The following is a 20,855-nucleotide window of genomic DNA, read 5'->3' on the forward strand; positions in this document are numbered from 1 at the left end:
ATTGACCAACTAAAAAGCATTATTGGAGATAGATTATTACATAATAATAAAAGGTTAATTTCACGAGGATTTAAACATTCTTTCTTCTACCACATTTCAGTTCTAACATGTCCTTTTTTTTCTTCACATTTTAATATATCTGAAGTCAGAAGGCATCTTATAGTTACAGTGAGATAAGTGGCAGAAACAATGTGATCATCACTGCTTGAATATTCACTCCAAAACTTGCAAAATGGAGTCAGACGCATGGAAGAAAATCTGGAGAAAATAGTAGTGCACTCAATAAAAGTTGCACAGCTAAACTTGACGATACAGAAGAAAGTATTATATGGAGAAGGATGGATATCCTTGAGTCAGTTGAAAAGTGATTCAAACAAGTCAGACTGAGTATAGGAATTTTTAGGAATGTCTTAACCAATCTGTTTTTCTCCAGCTTTATTGAGGAATAACTTACACACAGTAAAGTTCACCCATTTTAAGTGTATAGCTTAATGAGCTTTGACACTTATATGCACTCAGGTATCCACCACCACAATCAAGGTATAGAACATTTCCAACAACTAAAAATTCCTCGCGGCCCTTTTCAGTCAAGGCCTTCCTCCCTCCTCCAGTTCCAGGTGACCATCGATCTGCTTTCAGTCACTATGGTTTGCCTTTTCCAGAATTTAGTATTAGTGGAATCGTATAGTATATGGCCTTTTGTCTTTGATATATGTTTTCATTTGTCTTGGGTAATTACAAACTAAATTGCTGTGTTGTATGGTAACCATATATCTAACTTTATAAAACACTGCCAAATTGTTTTTTATATGGTATGGAGTGTGGATCAAGGTTAACGTTTTCTCATGGATTTATAATTGTTCTAGCAATATTTGTTTAAAAGCCTATTCTCTGGCTCCATTGAATGCCTTTGCACCTTTATTAAAATGTGTGGGTCTACTTCTAGACCCTCTTCTCTTCCATTGACCCACATGTCTACATTTTTTGTCAGTACTACACTGTCTTCATTACTGTACTTTTAAAATTAGGTATTGTGAGTCCTCCAACATTGCTCTTCTTTCTCAAAATTGTTTTATCTAGCCTAGTTCCTTTGTCATTCCACATAAATTTTAGAATCAGCTTGTTGATTTCCACAAAAATCTTGCTGGGATGTTGAATGGAGGGAACTGACATCTTCACAATATTGAGTCTCCTAAACCAGGAACATGGAATATCTTTCCATTTATTTGCTCTTCTTTGAAATCTTTCATCAATGCTTTGCAAGTTTCAGCATATAGATTTTGCAGATATTTTGGTAGATTTTTACCTAAGTGCTTCATGTTCTTTTGGTCCTATTGTAAATAGTGCTGCATTTTAAAATTTAACTTCCAGTTGTTCATTGCTAGTATATAGAATTACAATAGTTTTTGTATGTTGACCTTGTATCTTACAACTTTGCCAAACTCAGTAAGTAGCTCCAGAGATTTTCGGGGGTAGATTTTTCAGAATTTTCGAAATAGACAATCATGTCATTTGTGAATAGAAACAGTTTTACTTCCTCTTTTCCAAGATTGCTTGATTGATTAACTTACCTTATTGCACAGGATAGAACCATCATTCATAATGTCCAGTATGATTATGAATAGGAGTAGTGAGAGTAGAAATTCCTGTTTTGTTCCTCATATGAGGGAACAGCATTTGGTTTTTTATCATTAAATATGAAGTTAGATATAGTTTTATTTGAGATGCTTTTTATCAGGGTGAAGAGGTTTCCTTCTACTCCCAGTTTGCTGAGAATACAATTTTTAGTCTTACTTTTTTCTTTAAAAAACACCACATGGTAGGCATTATTATTGATAGGAATTTTAGAGAAATTATTTATTTAGATCTACATGCACATTTACCATTTTATTTGATTACCATTCTTCTGGCCTCTCAAAATGTTCCTCTGGTATTATTTTCTTTCTTCCTGAATTACATCATTTTGAAGTTCCTTTAGTATGAGTATGTGGGTGGTAACTCTCTTAGGTTTTATTTATCTGAAGATATCTTTATTTCTTCCTCTCTCTTGCAATATAATATTAGAGACTGAGTACACAGATCTAGACTGAAATTATTTTCTTTGATCACTTTGAGGGTATAATAAAACCCCCTCATAATAAGATTCATGAAGATGAAAAATTTCAATTGTGTAAAAAGAAGGGTGGGCTTATTGTGAAAATTAAAGAAATGAGTCATCTGAGTCTGTCTAGCTGATTGGCTAGAAGTTCTAGTGGTCTGTCTCTATAATTAAAATCTTTGCTCATCCTGGTTGTGGTTTAGCACCACTTGGTGGTGGCTGTCTGCTTCAAAATAAACATCAGTGGTGCCAATTCTGGATCCTGTCTCACTGGCTGGAACTTCCAGGTCAGTGGCAGCATTAATAGTAACCTCCTGTTTAGCTGGGGCCCATTTAGTCAGTCTCATCAAAGGAGATTTAGCTAGAAGAATAATGGCAATAAAGGGCCCCTGCCTCCCTGTTTCCTGGGATAGTGTGCTTACATTTTTCTCACCCAGCCTTACCCTTTCCTCCATATCCTGTACCCCACCCACATTGCTATCCCAGAAGATAAAAGTTTATCCCAACCAATTTGGGGCTAGGCAAAAGGCAGCCAATCATTAATGATTAATTGGTGATTAATCACCAATCATATTTGACCCAAATTCTCATTTATAATGGGGCTTATTATCCTAGGATTTCAGTCATTATTTTAGTGTCTTCTAGCTTCCAGTACTGCTATTAAAACATCTGCTTTCAGTCTAATTGCTTCTTTCTAGGTTGTCTGTCTTTTTTCTCTTTGGCTGCTTTAAAGATCTCTTCTTTTTCTTTGGTGTTTTGGATTTTATGACAGGCAAATAGATTTTAAAATTTATCCTCTTTGTGACACTCTGTGCTTCTTGAATCTGTGCATTCATTTCTTTCCTAAATCCTAGAAGATTCTAAGTAATTAACTTTTGTAATATTGCTTCTCAATTCTGAAAATCTGTCCTTGGAATCTGCTTATTTATATGTCAGACCTTCTCAGTCTAACTTCTGCAATTGTTTAACATTTCTTTTGTATTTCCCATGTCCTTATCATTCTCTGTTCATTCTGGATAATTTTCTTAGATATTTTATGCTTTGCAAATCATCTGTGTCTAATCTGCAATTCAACCCATCCACTGAGTGTTTTCATTTCAACAAATGTGTATTTGATGTCTGAAAGCTTAATTTGAATATTTGTCACATTTGCTTGGTCATTCCTGATAGTCTCTTGTTGCTTGCTCATCATTATGATTCTATCCCTTATTTCTTTAAATATTTTCTAAATAGATATTCGACATTTCACAGATGATACAATTTTAATATCTCTCTTGGGAGTTCTAAATATTTATTATTTCTTCCCATTTTTCACTAATGGTGATTTGTTTCCTTTATGTTTGGTGGTTTTTTTGTTTTGTTTTGTTTTTTGCGGTACGCGGGCCTCTCACTGTTGTGGCCTCTCCCGCTGCGGAGCACAGGCTCCGGACGCGCAGGCTCAGCGGCCATGGCTCACGAGCCCAGCCGCTCCGCGGCACGTGGGGTCCTCCTGGATCGGGGCACGAACCCGTGTTCCCTGCATCGGCAGGCGGACTCTCAACCACTGCGCCACCAGGGAAGCCCTGCTTGGTGGTTTTTGATGGTGAACTCACATTTTCTTGATCTTAATCCCGGAATCTGGTGGGCTTATTTAGAGATCTTTTTCTCTGAAGAGGATTTGTGTTTGATTCTGCTGGTAGCCTGGGGGCACTACGAGTCTGGAACTATTTTAGCCTTTTTCATTTAGTTTAGTAGCTTAGAGCAAGGGTCTCAAGTTCAGCTCCTTCATATTACTGTTGACTTAAACACAGACTGAGCACAGTTCTTTTATGGGCATTTTCTCAGATTAGTTCTTTATTTTTAATTGCCTATTCACAGAATCAGTTTTGCTTATTTGAGGGAGCAAAGAGCTGGAGGGGGAGATGTCAGCAGGATACATAGAAATTTTCTCTGCGTCCTTCAAGTTTTCAGCAATGCATATATATTTGTCCATTTGATGGTTTGTTTGTTTTAATAGAATCGGTTGATTTGCAGTACAAGGATGCCCCAGATGATCTAGCTTACAATTCTTTTGGAGAAGTCTCTTTCAGCTTTTTTTTTTTTAAAATAGACTTTATTTTTTAGAACAGAAGTAGATTTACAGAAAAATTGAGAATACAGAGTTCCCATATATCCTGCACCCAATTTCCCTTATTATTAACATCTTACATTAGTATAGTACATTTGTTAGAATTAATGAACCATTATTGATACACTGTCATTAACTAAGTCCATAGTTTATTCATATTTCTTTGGTTTTTAAACCTAATGTCTTTTTCCGCTCCTGGATTCGGTCCAGGATACGACTTTACATTAACTTGTCGTGTTTCCTTAGGCTCCTCTTGGTTGTGACAGTTTCTCAAACTTGCCTTGCCTTGCCTGACCTTGATAGTTTTCAGGAGTACTGATCAGGTATTTTGTAGGCTGCCCCTCTATTGGAAATTTTTTACTGTAGAAAAATATACATAACATAAAATTTGCCATTGTAACTATTTTTAAGTTTACAATCTGGTGGCATTAAATATATTCATAACATTGTTCAGTGATCACAATCGTCCATTTCCAGAACTTTTTGATCATCCCAAACAGAAACTCTGTACATTAAAAAAATAACACGTCAGTCCCCTCTCTCCCCATCTCCTGGTAACCTCTATTCTATTTTCTGTCTCTGAATTTGTCTACTCTAGATACCTCATGTAAGTAGAATCATACAATATTTGTTCTTTTGTGTCTGGCTTATTTCACTTAGCATGTTTTCAAGTTTCATCCATCTTACAATGTGTATCCAAATTTCATTGTATGTATATACTACATTTTATTTTATCAATCTTGCTTATAAGTTCCAGAAGATTTTTGTTGATTCCTTGGGATTTCTCCATAGACACTCATGTCATCTGCAAACGAAGGTATTTTATTTCTTCATTTCCAACCTGTATACCTTTTATTTCCTTTTCTTGCCTTATTATTAGCTAGGACTTTAGGTGTGAGAGTAAATAAGAGTGATGAGAGAGGATATCCTTGTCTTGTTCCTGATCTTTGGAGGAAAGCATTGTTTCTCACTATTAACTATGATGCTGGGTGTAGGTATTTTGTAGATGCTCTTTATCAAGTTGAGGAAGTTCCCCTCTATTGCTAGTTTGCTGAGAATTTTTACCAGGAATGTTGTTGGATTATCTCAAAAGCTTTTGCTGCATCAATTTGTATGCTTGTATGATTTTTCTTCTTTATCCTCTTTATGTACTAAATTATACTGAGTGATTTTAGAATGTTGAACTGTCCTTATTCACCTAGAATAAATCCCACTTGGTTGTGTTGTATAATTCTTTTTGTACATTATTGGATTCAATCTGCTAATATTTGTTAAAGACTTTTACATCTATGTTCATGAGAGATATCAGTCCATAGTTTTTCTTCTTATAATGTCCTTAACTGCTTTTGGTATTAGGGTAATGCTGGACTCATAGAATAAGTTAGGAAATGTTCCCTTTATTTCCATTTTTTAGAAGAGATTGTGGAGAATTGGTATCATTTCATCCTTGAATGTTAGTTGAATTCATCAGTGAAACCATCTGGGCCTGGTGCTTTCTTTCCTGGAAAGTTATTGATTCAGTCCTTGATACTCAGATTATCTATTTCTCCTTGAATGAATTTTGATAGTTTGCATCTTTCAAGGAATTGGTTCATTTCATCTAATTTATCAAATTTCTGGGTATACAGTTGCTGATGGTATTCCTTTATTTTCCTTTTAGTGTTCATGGGATAATTAAAGATGATCCCTATTCCATTTCTGATAATGGTATTGTATTGTTTATTTAAACATTTTTCTGTATATTATTTTTTTTTTATTTATTTTTTTTGCGGTACACGGGCCTCTCGCTGTTGTGGCCTCTCCCGTTGCGGAGCACAGGCTCTGGACGCGCAGGCTCAGCGGCCATGGCTCACGGGCCCAGCCGCTCCATGACATGTGGGATCTTCCCAGACAGGGGCACGAACCCATGTCCCCTGCATCGGCAGGCGGACTCTCAACCACTGCGCCACCAGGGAAGCCCTCTGTATATTATTATGTTTTTACATCTTAAAAAAGGTTTCTGGCTGGGGAGGGACTCCTTGGCATAGCCAATTCTTGGAGATAGCAAAGGGCTCAGCCAGGTGTGTACCTTAAATATACCAACTGACTAATGCAGAGTCATACCTCCTCTATCTTGCCTGTACACCTCAGGAGGCAATATTCCTTTGTTTTAATCATCCCAGGGCCAGATACCAAGCAAGTAGGAACAGACCCTAAAGCTTAAGGGCTGCTGAAATGATTCAAACTAGCCAATCCTAAACTGTTCACTCTGCCTTGCTTTTTCTATAGAGTAGTCTAGGTTTTCCCTTCACTCATGTTTTCTGCCTCCTAACTACTCTGAGGCTTTTCCATATATCTCTGCGTGCCATGCTGTGCCTCCCAATTCTAGGACCTGTGAGTATGATGAACTTTGTTTTCATGAGCCTCTTCTATACCTTCTCTTGTGGTTGCACCTGACTGACCTGACTGACCATCCCATAAAAGAACAGAACAGGTAATTTTGTGCCTTTCCTTTTTTTCTTGGTTAGTGTGGCTAGAGGTTTATTGATTTTATTGATCCTTTCAAAGAACCAGATTTTGGTTTCTGTGATTTTCTCTGTTGTTGTCCTGTTTTCAATTCCATTGATTTGTTCTATTTTTTATTATTTCTTTTCTTTTGCTCTCCTTAAGCTTAAATTGCTCTTCTTTCTCTCATTTCCCAAGGTGGAACCTGAGATTGTTGATTTTAGATTTACCTTCTTTTCTAATATATACATTTAATGCTAAAATTCTAAGTGATGCTTTCATTGTATCCTACAGGTTTTGATAAATTGTATTTTCATTTTCATTGAGTTCAAAATACTTTTAAATTTCTCTTTAGACTTCTTTGACCCATGTATTATTTTTAAATGTGTATTTAATCTCCAAATATTTTGGGATTCTACAGCTATTTTTCTGTTATTTATTTCTAGTTTAATTCCATCATGGCCTCAGAGAAGATAGTTTATATAATTTCTGTTACAGGTTGAATTGTGGTCCCCCAAAAGACATGCTGAAGTCCTAACCCATCACATACACACACACCCCTTAACATGTGAATATGACCTTATTTGGAAATTGGGTCTTTAAAGATGTAATCAAGTTAGCGTGAAGTCATTAGGGTGGGTCCTAATCCAGTATGACTGGAAGAAATGCGATGTGAAGACAAACACACATAGGGAGAATGCTGTGTGATTACAGAGGCAGAGAGTGGAATGATGCAGCTACAAGCCAAGGAATGCCAAGGAGTGACAGCCACCACCAGAAGCTAGGAAGATGCAAGGAAGGATTCTCCCCTACAGGTTTCAAAGGGGGCATGGCCCTGCCAACACCCTGATTTTGGACTTCCAGTCTCCAGACTGTGAAACAATAAATTTCTTTTGTTTTAAGCCACCCAGTTTGTGGTACTTTCTTACAGCAATTCTAGGGAATGAATATGATTTCTATACTTTTAAATTTATTAATGTGCATTTCGTGGCCCGGATAGTCTCTCTTGGTAAATGTTCTGTGTGACCTTGAGAGAGATGTGTATTCTGCTGTTGTTGGATGGAGTATTCTCTAAATGTCAATTAGATCAGATTGATAATGCTGTTTAGGGCAATTATATCCTTACTGATTTTCTGCCTGCCTGAACTATCAACTACTGAAAATGGGGTGTTGATGTTTCCCAATGTATTTGTGCATTTTTCTATATCTCTTTGCACTCCTATTAGTTTTTGCCTCATGCATTTTGACACTCAACTTTTTGGTTCATACACATTAAGGACCGTTATATCTCCTTGGAGAGTTGACCTCTTTATCATTATGTAGTGCTCCTCCTTATCCATGACAGTTTTTCTGGTTCTGAAATCACTTTGTTTGAAATTAATGTAGCTACTCCAGCTTTCTTTTGATTAGTGTTAGTATGGCATAACTTTTCCCATCTTTTGACTTTTTAATTTTATTTTTAATGTTTTAACAACTTGAGTGATGTGTTTCACATACCCACCATTCACCCATATAAAGTGTACTATTAATTGGTTTTAGTATAGTCACAGAGTTGTGCAAGCATCAGCACAATCAATTTTAGAACATTTTTATTACCCCTCCCCCACCAAAAAGATCTTGCAACCCTTTAGTCAACCCCCCATCATCTGCCAGGGCTAGGCAACCACTGAACTACTTTCTGTCTCTATAGATTTGCCTATTCTGGACATTTCATATAATATGTGGTCCTATTAGAATGGAATCATATGATTTTTTTTTTGTGAATTGCTTCTTTCATATAGCATATTTTCAAGGTTCATCCATATTGTGGTATGCATCAGTACTTCAATCCTTTCTGGTGCTGAATAATATTCCGTTGTACCAATATACTACTTTTTATTTACCTATTAATCAGTTTATTATCATTTGAGTCATTTCCACTTTTTGTCTTTTCTGCAGTAAACGTTTGTGTACAACTTTTTGTGAGGGTATATGTTTTCATTTCTCTTGGGTATATAGCTAGGAGTGGGTTGCTGGATCATGTGGTAACTTTATGTGTGAACTTTTGAGAAACTGCCAGACTGTTTTCCACAGTGGCTGCACAATTTTGTATTCCTACCAACAGTGTTTGAAGATTTGAATTTCTCCACATTTTCTCCAACACTTGTTATTGTCCATCTTTTTTTATTAGTTATCTTAGCTGGTGTGAAGTGGTATCTCATTATGGTTTGAATTACACTTCCCTGAAGACTAATGATTTTGAACACCTTTTCATGTCCTTTTTGGCTATATCTTCTTTGAAGGAATGCCTATGCAGGATACTTGCCCTTTTAAAAATAGCTCTTTTATATATTCTAGACAGGTCTCTTATTAAATAAAAGATTTGCAAAATTTACGTCCCTTTCTGTGGTTTGTCTTTTCACTTTATTTATGGTATCCTTTAAAATGAAATGTTTTTAATTTTGATGATGTCTAGTTTATTGATATTTCTTTCTTTGCTTGTGTTTCTGGTGTCATTTCTAAGAAATCATCACCTAATTCATGAATATTTATACCTGTTTTCTTTAAAGAGCTTTATGGTTTTAGCTCTTGAGGTTAGGCCTTTGATCCATGCTGAGTTGATTTTTGTACATGGTGTGAGATAAGGGTCCAACTTCATTCGTTTACACGTTGACATCCACTTAACCCAGTACCACTTGTTGAAAAGACTATTCTTTTCCCCATTGAATGGTCTTGCTACCTTCGTTGAAGATCAGTTGACCTTAAATGTGAAGTTTATTTCTTGGATTCCCAAGTTAATTCCAAAAAAAAACTGGAATTTTTGACTGCTTACTGTGTTCCAGGCACAATCCTAAGCACAAATGCACTTATCCCTGATAGTAACTCTGTGAGATGGGCACTATTCTTACCCCCACTTCACGGATGAAGTAGCGGAGATAATGATTTGCCCAAGCTAGTAAGTGGCAGACCCAGGACATGAATTTAGACGACTGCCTTGAGAGCCTGAGCTTTTAACCATGCTATAAATAAATGTGCTAAGTCAGAACTTGGAATCCCACTAAATAGTTCATTTTAAACAAAACAGCTGGAGGTCAAATTGGCCACTTAGTTTGGAAAAACCACAACAGAGGAGGAGCTTTACTAGCTTGCTTCCTACTGAGTATTAGAAATGGACCTGTCTTCCTTGGTTGAAAGCCCTCCATCGCCAACTTAAGAATTTATAAATCAACGCACTACTTCGGCTTCTTCTGTTCTTGCAGCAGGACAGACGTTAGCCTTACCGGCGAGGAGCGGAAAGGCCACAGGGCCCACTCCCCAGTTCTCAGCCCCGCCGCAGCCTCGCGCTATTTTCTGCCAACAGTAGGGGCGTGGACAGAATCGCCTCCCGGGCTGGAGGCCGCCCGTGTTGTCGTAACTCTCGCGGGAAGTTGCGTCGTTGCCTCGGTAACGGCGTCGCGGCCGCGAAAAATGGCGGGGCGAAGTTTTAAGGTTAGTTCAACTCTACACTGCTGGGTAGCAGCTAGGTTTCGGGCGGTCCTGTGGACACCGGAATTCTTTTAACTTTGGGTCTGAAAGTGTCTCTTTTACAGAGACGGGGCGTTTCAGGGACTCCGCCTCCACCACGCGTTCAGCAACCTGCCACACCTCGTCGGGACCTCCTCGCCAAGGAGGAAGAATATAAGTAAGAAATTTGGCGGTTCAGCTTTTCCTTTTTTCTTTCACTTAAATGAGGCTGCTTACAAATACTTTTCCTGGTGACTGACTGGACCTTTGGGACCATTCACTGTCCAGCAGTTTATCATCCCGTTCGCTTGCCCTTCTTTTTAACTTGAGCTGCGGCCTCGTAGCTGTTGAAAGTGGGCGAAAATTTAACCCGAGTAAACCTGTTCGTCAGCGAGATGATACCGCTAGAAGTAGTTTGGATAGCAGGAATTGCCACGAATAGTTCAGTTTCTAGTTAAAGGAATTCCACTTCATTTCAAGTTCCTGGAGTTTACGTATGTAAATTTCTTTTAGGTTTGGTTTCTAAACTGAAAGCATGTTTCTCAGGGCGTTTGGAATTACCGTTCTCATCCACATTTGGTGGTGTTGGGAGGATTTCTCTTCCTTATCTGCTGTCAGTGTAATTAGAGCTATCCTGACAACACGTGCTTTCATTCTTGGACCACTCCACTCTTCCTCCCCCGGTTTTCATGCAGGTGTCAGAGTAATCTTTTAATTTGATCTTGTCACTCCCTTGTCTAAAACTTTGCAGTGGTTTCCAGTTGCACTTCAAAAGCTCTGTCACACCTGGCTCCTACCTCTTGTATGATCTTGACCTCTCTCCTTTTTGCCTACCAGAGTGGCCTTTCTTGACTATGATAAGTAGGCTCCCCATTACTCTTTTTTAATTGTGTGATTAAATTTTCGTTGCAATTAGCATAACTTGTTACAGTAAATTCATTTGTTAGTTTACATTTTGTGTGTTTCCTCCACTGGACTGTTAGTTCCACAAGGTCAGAGACCATGTCTTTTATTTGCCCTCGTATATACCCTTACCAAAAAAATTATATTTTAAAAATTCACCCTTTTCATTTAAAGTAATTTAATTTAAAACTTGGGAAACATTCTGGCAGTTCCTCAAATGGTTTAACATAGTTACCAAATGATCTGTACTTAAAGCATGTTTAGAGTTAAAACTGAAGTGTCCTTTCTTTAGATAAACTAGACGTGTCAACTTGCATGTAGAAACATAATGATCTTCCACTGCTTGATGAAATGGGCCTGTTATTCAAGTATGAATGTACTTAATCAGTGGATCTGTTGTTCATATACAGCTCTGAATCAGCTGTTTTCAACCCAAAACATTTGTTTTCTTTACCATGCACCAGACAGCACTAAATACATGCACTGATTAGGTTAATTCATTTGGTTATTTAAAGATCTATTTGCATCTGGCCCTTCATTAAGGATATGCTCCTGATCAAAGTCAGGCATCTGTAGTAACTATTCTATTTTAGCAAAAGTTTTGTGGTAAAGGCTCTCACTTGTTACTTGTTATGTTATATGCACTCCGAGGTGTGCAAATCTGAGGCGTTTGAACAGAGTAGCTCCCAGGCACTGCTTGAAATTTGTGATCACTCAGCACTATGCGTAAGGGTGAAATGTCTGGCCATCCTTATAGGCAAGACTATGAGTTCATAACAGAGTATTTTGCCACATGTTGTCTTGGTGGTAAGCATATAGGGATGTTGTTTTAATCAACTGAACACAGCACTTTCCAGGGATCCCAATGCAGAATCTTTTACAATCAGCTCCTGTCAAATAGTTGGAGGAAATAATCACTATATGAGACAGTAAACCAAGGAATATGCTGATCACTCAAGTCAATAGATATTCCAAGTCTTGTGCATATATCATAAAACTAGAGAGCTAAACAATAAGATTACGTGACATCTGGTTTAATTGATCTTGATAACTGGAAGGGCAAGCCTTCCCTCAAACTTCTTGCCCATAAATGCCAATTACATTGGATTTATAGATTAATTTGCAGAGAACTGACATCTTTATGCTGTTGAATCTGCCCTTCTACGAATGTGATATATCTCTGTTTACATGTGGGTGTTTTGGGTATTCATTAATAATATTTTATCATATTACTACATAAGAGTCTTGCATGTACATTTTTTTCAAGGTACCTTATAGTTTTTTCTTGCTATAATGAATGGCTCTTTTTCTACTACATTTTCTAATTGGTTATAAGTATAGAAACATTACTGATTTTTGTATGTTGATCCTAGACCTATATTTATATAGCTTGTCAGCTCTGCTGAACTCTCTTATTCTGCAGAGTCCGTTGAGTTTTTTATAAAGACAGTTATATCATATGCAAATTGTGATAGTTTTGTCCCTTTACAATTTCTACATTCTTTTTCTTGATCTGGTTAGAACTTCCAGTGCAATATGAAATAGAAAAAGTAATGGTAAGCATTTTTATCTTAGTTATGATTTTCAGGAGCCCACTTTTAATAATTTATCACTACATTTGAGGTTTGCTGTAGCGTTTTGGTATTTTTTTTAAATCAGGCTTAAGGACGCCGTTTCCCTTAATTATTTTTTCATCAAGGATAGCTGATATGCAGTATTATACCCTTAATTTGTATTTTGAATGAGTGTTAAATTTTAACAAAGCTTTTTCCCCCAAAATTTATTTAGGCAATGAAATTTTTTTCACCCCCTCGTTTAATGTTTTAACATACTAAACTACAAAGGCAGATTTCTTGTTTTCTTTTAAAGTCCCCTGGATTAGATTACTTTAATTTTATGGAGGTTTTTTTCCGCTATAAACAGAAATGAAATTGGTCTTGCACTTTTTTCTAGTTCTTTGCCTTTCTGATTTTGATGTGATTATTATCCTAGCCACATAAAATAAGCTGAATAGTTTTCCTTTTTTGTTTTAGTCTGTTCTTGGAAGCTTCTTGTAATCAGAGATCATCTGCCCTTTGATTAAAATTGTGAAACTGAGTCTAGTGTGGGTTTTTTTTTTTGCCTGTGAATGCAGTTTCTTTAATAATTTTTGCTTCCAGAATAAATTTTGGTTATTTTCTAGTTTTCTGAAAAAGTGTCCACTTCATGTATGTTTTAAAATGTATTAACATACATTTATTCTAATTATTCTCTTATGTTTTAAGTTTTGACTGTATCTGCAACCTTATACACACCTTCTTTTGGGGACTTTTCTGTCAGTCTTGCTGGAAGGTGTATATGTTTATTTGGTCTTTTCACAGAATTAGCATTTGGTTTTATTACTAATCTATGTGATTAAAATTTTTTTTTGATTAGTCTTACCTCTATTATTTCTCTCTCTTCTAATGGTGGATTTATTTCTTCTTTTTTTTTAGTTTCTTTTTTTAGTTTAGTTTTTCTTATTTTTTAATACATACATTTAATTTCTGTATATTTCTCTCCAACCACAGCTTATCGGTATTTCAGTATCTGTTTTGATATATATATTTCTTTTGTGGTTATTTAGTTTTAAATATTTTATGATTTTTCATAGTGATTATTTTAGGAGTGTGTTTTTGTAGTTCCCAAGCATCCGTTTGTTTGCTTGTTTGTTTTATTTTTGTTATTTTATAATTTATTTTTAATTGTACTATGGTCAGAGAATGTATGTAATATTGATTTTCAAAAATGTTTTGAAACTTAGTTGTGACCAGGTACGTGTTGAATTTTTGTAAATATTCTGTGTGTTCTTTGATAGAAAGTGTATTCACTATTTGTTGACTCATATCTTAGATCAAGCTAGTTAATATTGCTGTCCATAACATCAGTATCATCACCATTTTTTTTTCTAGTACCTGTATTGGTTTCTGTTAGAGATGTACTGAAATCGGCTATAATTATGATTTAAAAATTTCTCCTTATAATTGTGTCCAGTTTTGTTTGGGGGCTATATTGTTTGATTTATTTAAATCCTCTTGATGAATAATTCCTTTCATTATTATGTAGTGTCTGTTATATCTTATTCCTTTATTCTCAAACTTTTTACGTCATTTAGCTTTATTAAGAGCATTTCTTTTATATTCTCTGGTAATTTCTGCCTTCTAATGAGTGAATTTATTTATATTATTTTGTTTATTAATTTGAAGTTGTTTGGGCCATCTAATTTTTTTTTCTATTTATGCCTTTTCTTTGTTTTTCTTTCTGTCTTTTGTTGGTTGAATGAGTTTTCATTATGTCTTTATTTTTCCTTTACTGGTTTGGAAAGACCTTAGAATGCTTTAACTTGGTTTCCCTCATTTGTCAAGTTATATAATACTTATTTCCCCTTTGCTTTGAATACCCTTACCTGTTATTTTCATATTCTGTACTAATTTAGATTTATCATCATGTTTTCTCATTTCTTTGCATTTTTTTTCGAGGTTCAATTTCCTCTTTTCTGAAGCATAGACCATTCATTACTTCTCTATATGAAAATCGGAGTCTTAAATTCTCCAGTCTTACCCGAAAATTTTGTTACTTTGCGCTTATTCTTCAAAGATAGTTTAGCTGAATATAGAACTTGAAATGGCTAGTCCCTGCCCCCCCACCTCCCGATGGTCCATTAAAGATACCATTTCATTGTCCATTGGAATCTAGAGATATTGATAAGGCATCTACTGCCAGCATTTAAGATAGTCATGCTGGTAGACTATTTTTCTCTCTTCTTTTTAAATATTTGCTTTGTAGTTTAAAGAACATTCTCCTTGTCTTTGAAGTTCTGCAGTTTCACTATAATGTGTACAGGTGTGGATTTTTTTCTTAATTCTGCTTGAGCTCCCTATATTTATTCATTTCTGGAATATTCTCAGCATTATCTCTTTTTAAATAAAGTATTGTCTTTTGTTTTATGTTTCTTGCTATATTCTTCAAGTTTCAAATATTTGTCATTTTTCTTTTTGTTTTGTTGCAGTATACTTGATTTACAATATTATACCATTTTGGGGTATACAGCATAGTGATTCAAAACTTTTATAGATTATACTCCATTTAAAGTTATTATAAAATAATGGCTATATTTCCTGTGCTGTACAATATATCCTTATATCTTATTTATTTTATACATAGTAGTTTGTGTCTCTTAATCCTTTAACCCTATTGTACTCCTCCCCCCTTCCCTCTCTCCATTAGTAACCACTTGTTTGTTCTCTACATATATGGGTCTGTTTCTGTTTTGTTATATTCATTATTTGCTTCATTTTTTAGATTCCACACATAAGTGATAACAGAGTATTTGTCTTTCTCTGACTTATTTCATTAAGCATAATACCCTCCAGGTCCATTCATGTTGTTGCAAATGGCAAAATTTCATTCTTTTTTATAACTGAATAGTATTCCATGGTATGTATGCAGATATATATATATATATATATATATATATATATATCTCACGTCTTCTTTATCCATTCATCTGTTGATGAACATGTAGGTTGCTTCCATATCTTGGCTATTGTAAATAATGCTCCTATGAACATTGGGGTGAATATATCTCTGCAGAGTAGTGTTTTCATTTTCTTTGGATATATATCCAGGAGTGGAATTCCTGGGTCATATGGTAGTTATATCTTTAACTTCTTGAGAAACTGCCATACTGTTTTCCACAGTGGCTGCACCAATTTACGTTCCCACCAACAGTGCACAAGGGTTCCCTTTTCTCCACATCCTTGCCAACATTTGTTATTTGTGGTCTTTTTGATGATAGCCATTCTGACAGGTGTGAGGTGATATCTTATTGTAGTTTTGCTTTGCATTTCTCTGATGATTAACAGTGTTGAGCATTTCATGTGCCAGTTGGCTGTCTATATTCTTCTTTGGGAAAATGTCTATTCAGGTCTTCTGCCCATTTTTTAACCAGGTTATTTGTTTTTTTGATATTGAGTAGTATGAGCTATTTATATAGTTTGGGCATTAAACCCTGGTTGGTCATATCATTTGCAAATATTTTCTCCCATTCAGTAGATTGTCTTTTCATTTTGTCAATGCTTTCTTATTTATTTATTTATTTATTTGCGGTACACGGGCCTCTCACTGTTGTGGCCTCTCCCGTTGCGGAACACAGGCTCCAGACGCGCAGGCTCAGCAGCCATGGCTCACGGGCCCAGCCGCTCCGCGGCATGTGGGATCTTCCCGGACCGGGGCACGAACCCGTGTCCCCTGCATCGGCAGACAGACTCTCAACCACTGCGCCACCACGGAAGCCCTGTCAATGCTTTCTTTTCCTTTCCTTTCCTTTCCTTTTAAATTTAATTAGGTCCTATTATTTATTTAGTTAGTTTCCTCTGCCTTAGGAGACAGATCCAAAAAATACTGCTGTGGTTTATGTCAGAGTGTTCTGCCTCTGTTTTCTTCTGGAGTTTTATGCTTTATGGTCTTACATTTAAGTCTTTAATCCATTTTGAGTTTATTTTTGAATATGGTGTGGAAAAAAAGTTCTAACTTCATTCTTTTACATGTAGCAGTCCAGTCTTCCCAGCACCATTTATTGAAAGACTGTCTTTTCCTCATTCATATTTTTGCTTCCTTTGTCATAGATTAATTGCCCATATAAACGTGGGTTTGTTTCTGTGTTCACTATTCTGTTCCATTGATCTCTGTGTCTGCTTTTGTTCCAGTACCATACTGTTTTGGCTACTGTAGATTTGTAGTATAATGATTATGGATCAATCGAAGAAAAATATATAACAATTGTAAATATATATGCACTTAACATAGGAGTATCTAAATACATAATGCAAATGACAACAGAAATGAAGGACAGTAACACAATAATAGTAGGGAACTTTAACACCCCACTTACATCAATGGACAGATCATTCAGACAGAAAAATCAATGAGGAAACACTGGCCTTAAATGACACGTTAGACCAAACAGAACACATAGTATTCTATTCAAAGGCAGCAGAATACACATTCTTTTCAAGATCACATGCTAGCCCAAAAAACAAGTCTCAGTAAATTTAAGTAAATTGAAATCATATCAAGCATCTTTTCCAACTACAGTACTATGTGATTAGAAATCACCTACAAGAAAAAAACTGCAAAAAACACAAACATGTGGAGGCTAAAAAATATGCTACTAAACCACTGGATCACTGCAGAAATCAAGGAGGAAATCAGAAAATACCTGGAGACAAAAGAAAATGAAAACACAGCAATCCAAATTGTATGGGATGCAGCAAAAGCAGTTCTGAGACGGAACTTTATAGCGATACAAGCCTGCCTCAGGAAACAAAAAGAAATCTCAAATAAACAACCTAACCTTACACCTAAAGGAATTAGAAATAGAAGAACAAACAAAACCCAAAGTTAGTAGAAGGAAAGAAATAATCTGTTGATTGTCCCTCCTGGGCACTTGTTTCTTTTATTTTTTTTTATTTTATTTTTTTAATTTATGTATTTATTTATTATTTTTGGCTGTGTTGGGTCTTCGTTTCTGTGTGAGGGCTTTCTCTAGTTGCGGCGAGTGGGGGCCACTCTTCATTGCGGTGCGCAGGCCTCTCACTGTCGCGGCCTCTCGTTGCAGAGCACAGGCTCCAGATGCGCAGGCTCAGTAGTTGTGGCTCACGGGTCTAGTTGCTCCGCGGCATGTGGGATCTTCCCAGACCAGGGCTCGAACCCATGTCCCCTGCATTGGCAGGCAGATTCTCAACCACTGCGCCACCAGGGAAGCCCTGTTTCTTTTATTTTTTAACATCTTTATTGGAGTATAATTGCTTTACAATGGTGTGTCAGTTTCTGCTTTATAACAAAGTGAATCAGTTATACATATGTTCCCATATCTCTTCCCTCTTGCATCTCCCTCCCTCCCACCCTCCCTATCCCACCCATCCAGGTGGTCACAAAGCACCAAGCTGATCTCCCTGTGCTATGTGGCTGCTTCCCACTAGCTATCTATTTTACATTTGGTAGCGTATATATGTCCATGCCACTCTCTCACTTTGTCACAGCTTACCCTTCCCCCTCCCCATATCCTCAAGTCCATTCTCTAGTAGGTCTGTGTCTTTATTCCTGTCTTACCCCTAGGTTGTTTATGACATTTTTTTTTCTTAGGTTCCATATATATGTGTTAGCATACGGTATTTGTCTTTCTCTTTCTGACTTACTTCACTCTGTATGACAGACTCTAGGTCCATCCACCTCACTACAAATAACTCAATTTCATTTCTTTTTATGGCTGAGTAATATTCCATTGTATATATGTGCCACACCTTCTTTATCCATTCATCCGATGATGGACACTGAGGTTGTTTCCATCTCTGGGCTATTGTAAATAGAGCTGCAATGAACATTTTGGTACATGACTTTTTTTGAATTATGCTTTTCTCAGGGTATATGCCCAGTAGTGGGATTGCTGGGTCATATGGTAGTGTTATTTGTAGTTTTTTAAGGAACCTCCATCTTTAATTTCTTATATCAGTATAATTTTCTGCATACAGGCCTTTTGTCTCCTTAGGTAGGTTTATTCCTAGATATTTTATTCTTCTTGTTGCAATGGTAAATGGGAGTGTTTTCCTGATTTCACTTTCAGATTTTTCATCATTAGTGTATAGGAATGCCAGAGATTTCTGTGCATTAATTTTGTATCCTGCTACTTTACCAAATTCATTGATTAACTCTAGTAGTTTTCTGGTAGCATCTTTACGATTTTCTATGTATAGTATCATGTCATCTGCAAACAGTGACAGCTTTACTTCTTCTTTTCCGATTTCGATTCCTTTTATTTCCTTTTCTTTTCTGATTGCTGTTGCTAAAACTTCCAAAACTATGTTGAATAAGAGTGGGGAGAGTGGGCAACCTTGTCTTGTTCCTGATCTTAGTGGAAATGCTTTCAGTTTTGCACCATTGAGGACCATGTTGGCTGTGGGTTTGTCATATATGGCCTTTATTATGTTGAGGAAAGTTCCCTCTATGCCTACTTTCTGGAGGGTTTTTATCATAAATGGTTGTTGAATTTTGTCGAAAGCTTTCTCTGCATCTATTGAGATGATTATATGGTTTTTCCCCTTAAATTTGTCAATATGGTGTATCACGTTGATTGATTTGCGTATATTGAAGAATCCTTGCATTCCTGGAATGAACCCCACTTGATCATGGTGTATGATCCTCTTAATATGTTGTTGGATTCTGTTTGCTAGTATTTTGTTTAGGATTTTTGCATCTATGTTCATCAGTGCTATTGGCCTGTAGTTTTCTTTCTTTGTGACATCCTTGTCTGGTTTTGGTATCAGGATGGTGGTGGCCTCATAGAATGAGTTTGGGAGTGTTCCTCCCTCTGCTATATTTTGGAAGAGTTTGAGAAGGATGGGTGTTAGGTCTTCTCTAAATGTTTGATAGAATTCACCTGTGAAGCCATCTGGTCCTGGGCTTTTGTTTGTTGGAAGATTTTTAATCACAGTTTCAATTTCAGTGCTTGTGATTGGTCTGTTCATATTTTCTATTTCTTCCTGATTCAGTCTTGGCAGGTTGTGCATTTCTAAGAATTTGTCCATTTCTTCCAGATTCTCCATTTTATTGGCATAGAGTTGCTTGTAGAAATCTCTCATGATCTTTTGTCTTTCTGCAGTGTTGGATGTTACTTCTCCTTTTTCATTTCTAATTCTATTGATTTGAGTCTTCTCCCTTTTTTTCTTGATGAGTCTGGCTAATGGTTTCTCAATTTCGTTTATCTTCTCAAAGAACCAGCTTTTAGCTTTATTGATCTTTGCTATTGTTTTCTTCATTTATTTCTGATCTGATGTTTATGATTTCTTTCCTTCTGTTAACTTTGGGTTTTTTTTTGTTCTTTCTCTAATTGCTTTAGCTGGAAGGTTAGGTTGTTTATTCAAGATGTTTCCTGTTTCTTAAGGTAGGATTGTATTGCTATAAACCTCCCTCTTAGAACTGCTTTTGCTGCATCCCATATGTTTGGGTCATCGTGTCTCCATTGTCATTTGTTTCTAGGTATTTGTTTATTTCCTCTTTGATTTCTTCAGTGATCACTTCGTTATTAAGTAGTGTATTGTTTAGCCTCCATGTGTTTGTATTTTTTACAGATCATTTCCTGTAATTGATATCTAGTCTCATAGCATTGTGCTCGGAAAAGATACTTGATACAATTTCAATTTTCCTAAATTTACCAAGGTTTGATTTGTGACCCAAGATGTGATCTGTCGTGGAGAATGTTCTATGAGCACTTGAGAAAAATGTGTATTCTGTTGTTTTTGGATGGAATGTCCTATAAATATCAATTAAGTCCATCTTGTTTAATGTATCATTTAAAGCTTGTGTTTCCTTATTTATTTTCGTTTTGGATGATCTGTCCATTGATGAAGTGGGGTGTTAAAGTCTCCTACCATGAATGTGTTACTGTCGATTTCCCGTTTTATGGCAGTTAGTATTTGCCTTATGTACTGAGGTGCTCCTGTGTTGGGTGCATAAATATTTACAATTGTTATATCTTCTTCTTGGATCGATCCCTTGATCATTATGTAGTGTCCTTCTTTGTCTCTTGTAATAGTCTTTATTTTAAAGTCTGTTTTGTCTGATATGAGAATTGCTACTCCAGCTTTCTTTTGATTTCCATTTGCATGGAATATCTTTTTCCATTCCCTCACTTTCAGTCTGTATGTGTCCCTAGGTCTGAAGTGTGTCTCTTGTAGACAGCGTATATATAGGTCTTGTTTTTGT

General features: G+C 36.2%; 1 protein-coding gene across 6 annotated transcripts in view; it reads left to right on the top strand.

Moving 5' to 3' along the window:
- The window catches only part of TEX9 (testis expressed 9), a 218,461-nt gene that overhangs the window by 124,621 nt on the left and 72,985 nt on the right, over nt 1-20,855 (top strand). The window contains exons 1-2 of one of the 6 annotated variants that reach the window (XM_060150554.1): nt 10,103-10,157; nt 10,259-10,350. The exons of 4 other annotated variants lie outside the window; for them this stretch is intronic. In XM_060150554.1, coding sequence (XP_060006537.1) covers nt 10,137-10,157; nt 10,259-10,350 — 113 coding nt within the window. In that variant the 5' untranslated portion in view covers nt 10,103-10,136. Of the gene's footprint in view, nt 1-10,102; nt 10,158-10,258; nt 10,351-20,855 lie in introns of those variants that run through there. One more of the 6 variants, XM_060150527.1, reaches the window with a different exon arrangement.

Source organism: Lagenorhynchus albirostris, chromosome 1, assembly GCF_949774975.1.
Source record: "Lagenorhynchus albirostris chromosome 1, mLagAlb1.1, whole genome shotgun sequence".
In the NCBI taxonomy this organism is placed as follows: Eukaryota; Metazoa; Chordata; class Mammalia; order Artiodactyla; family Delphinidae; genus Lagenorhynchus; species Lagenorhynchus albirostris.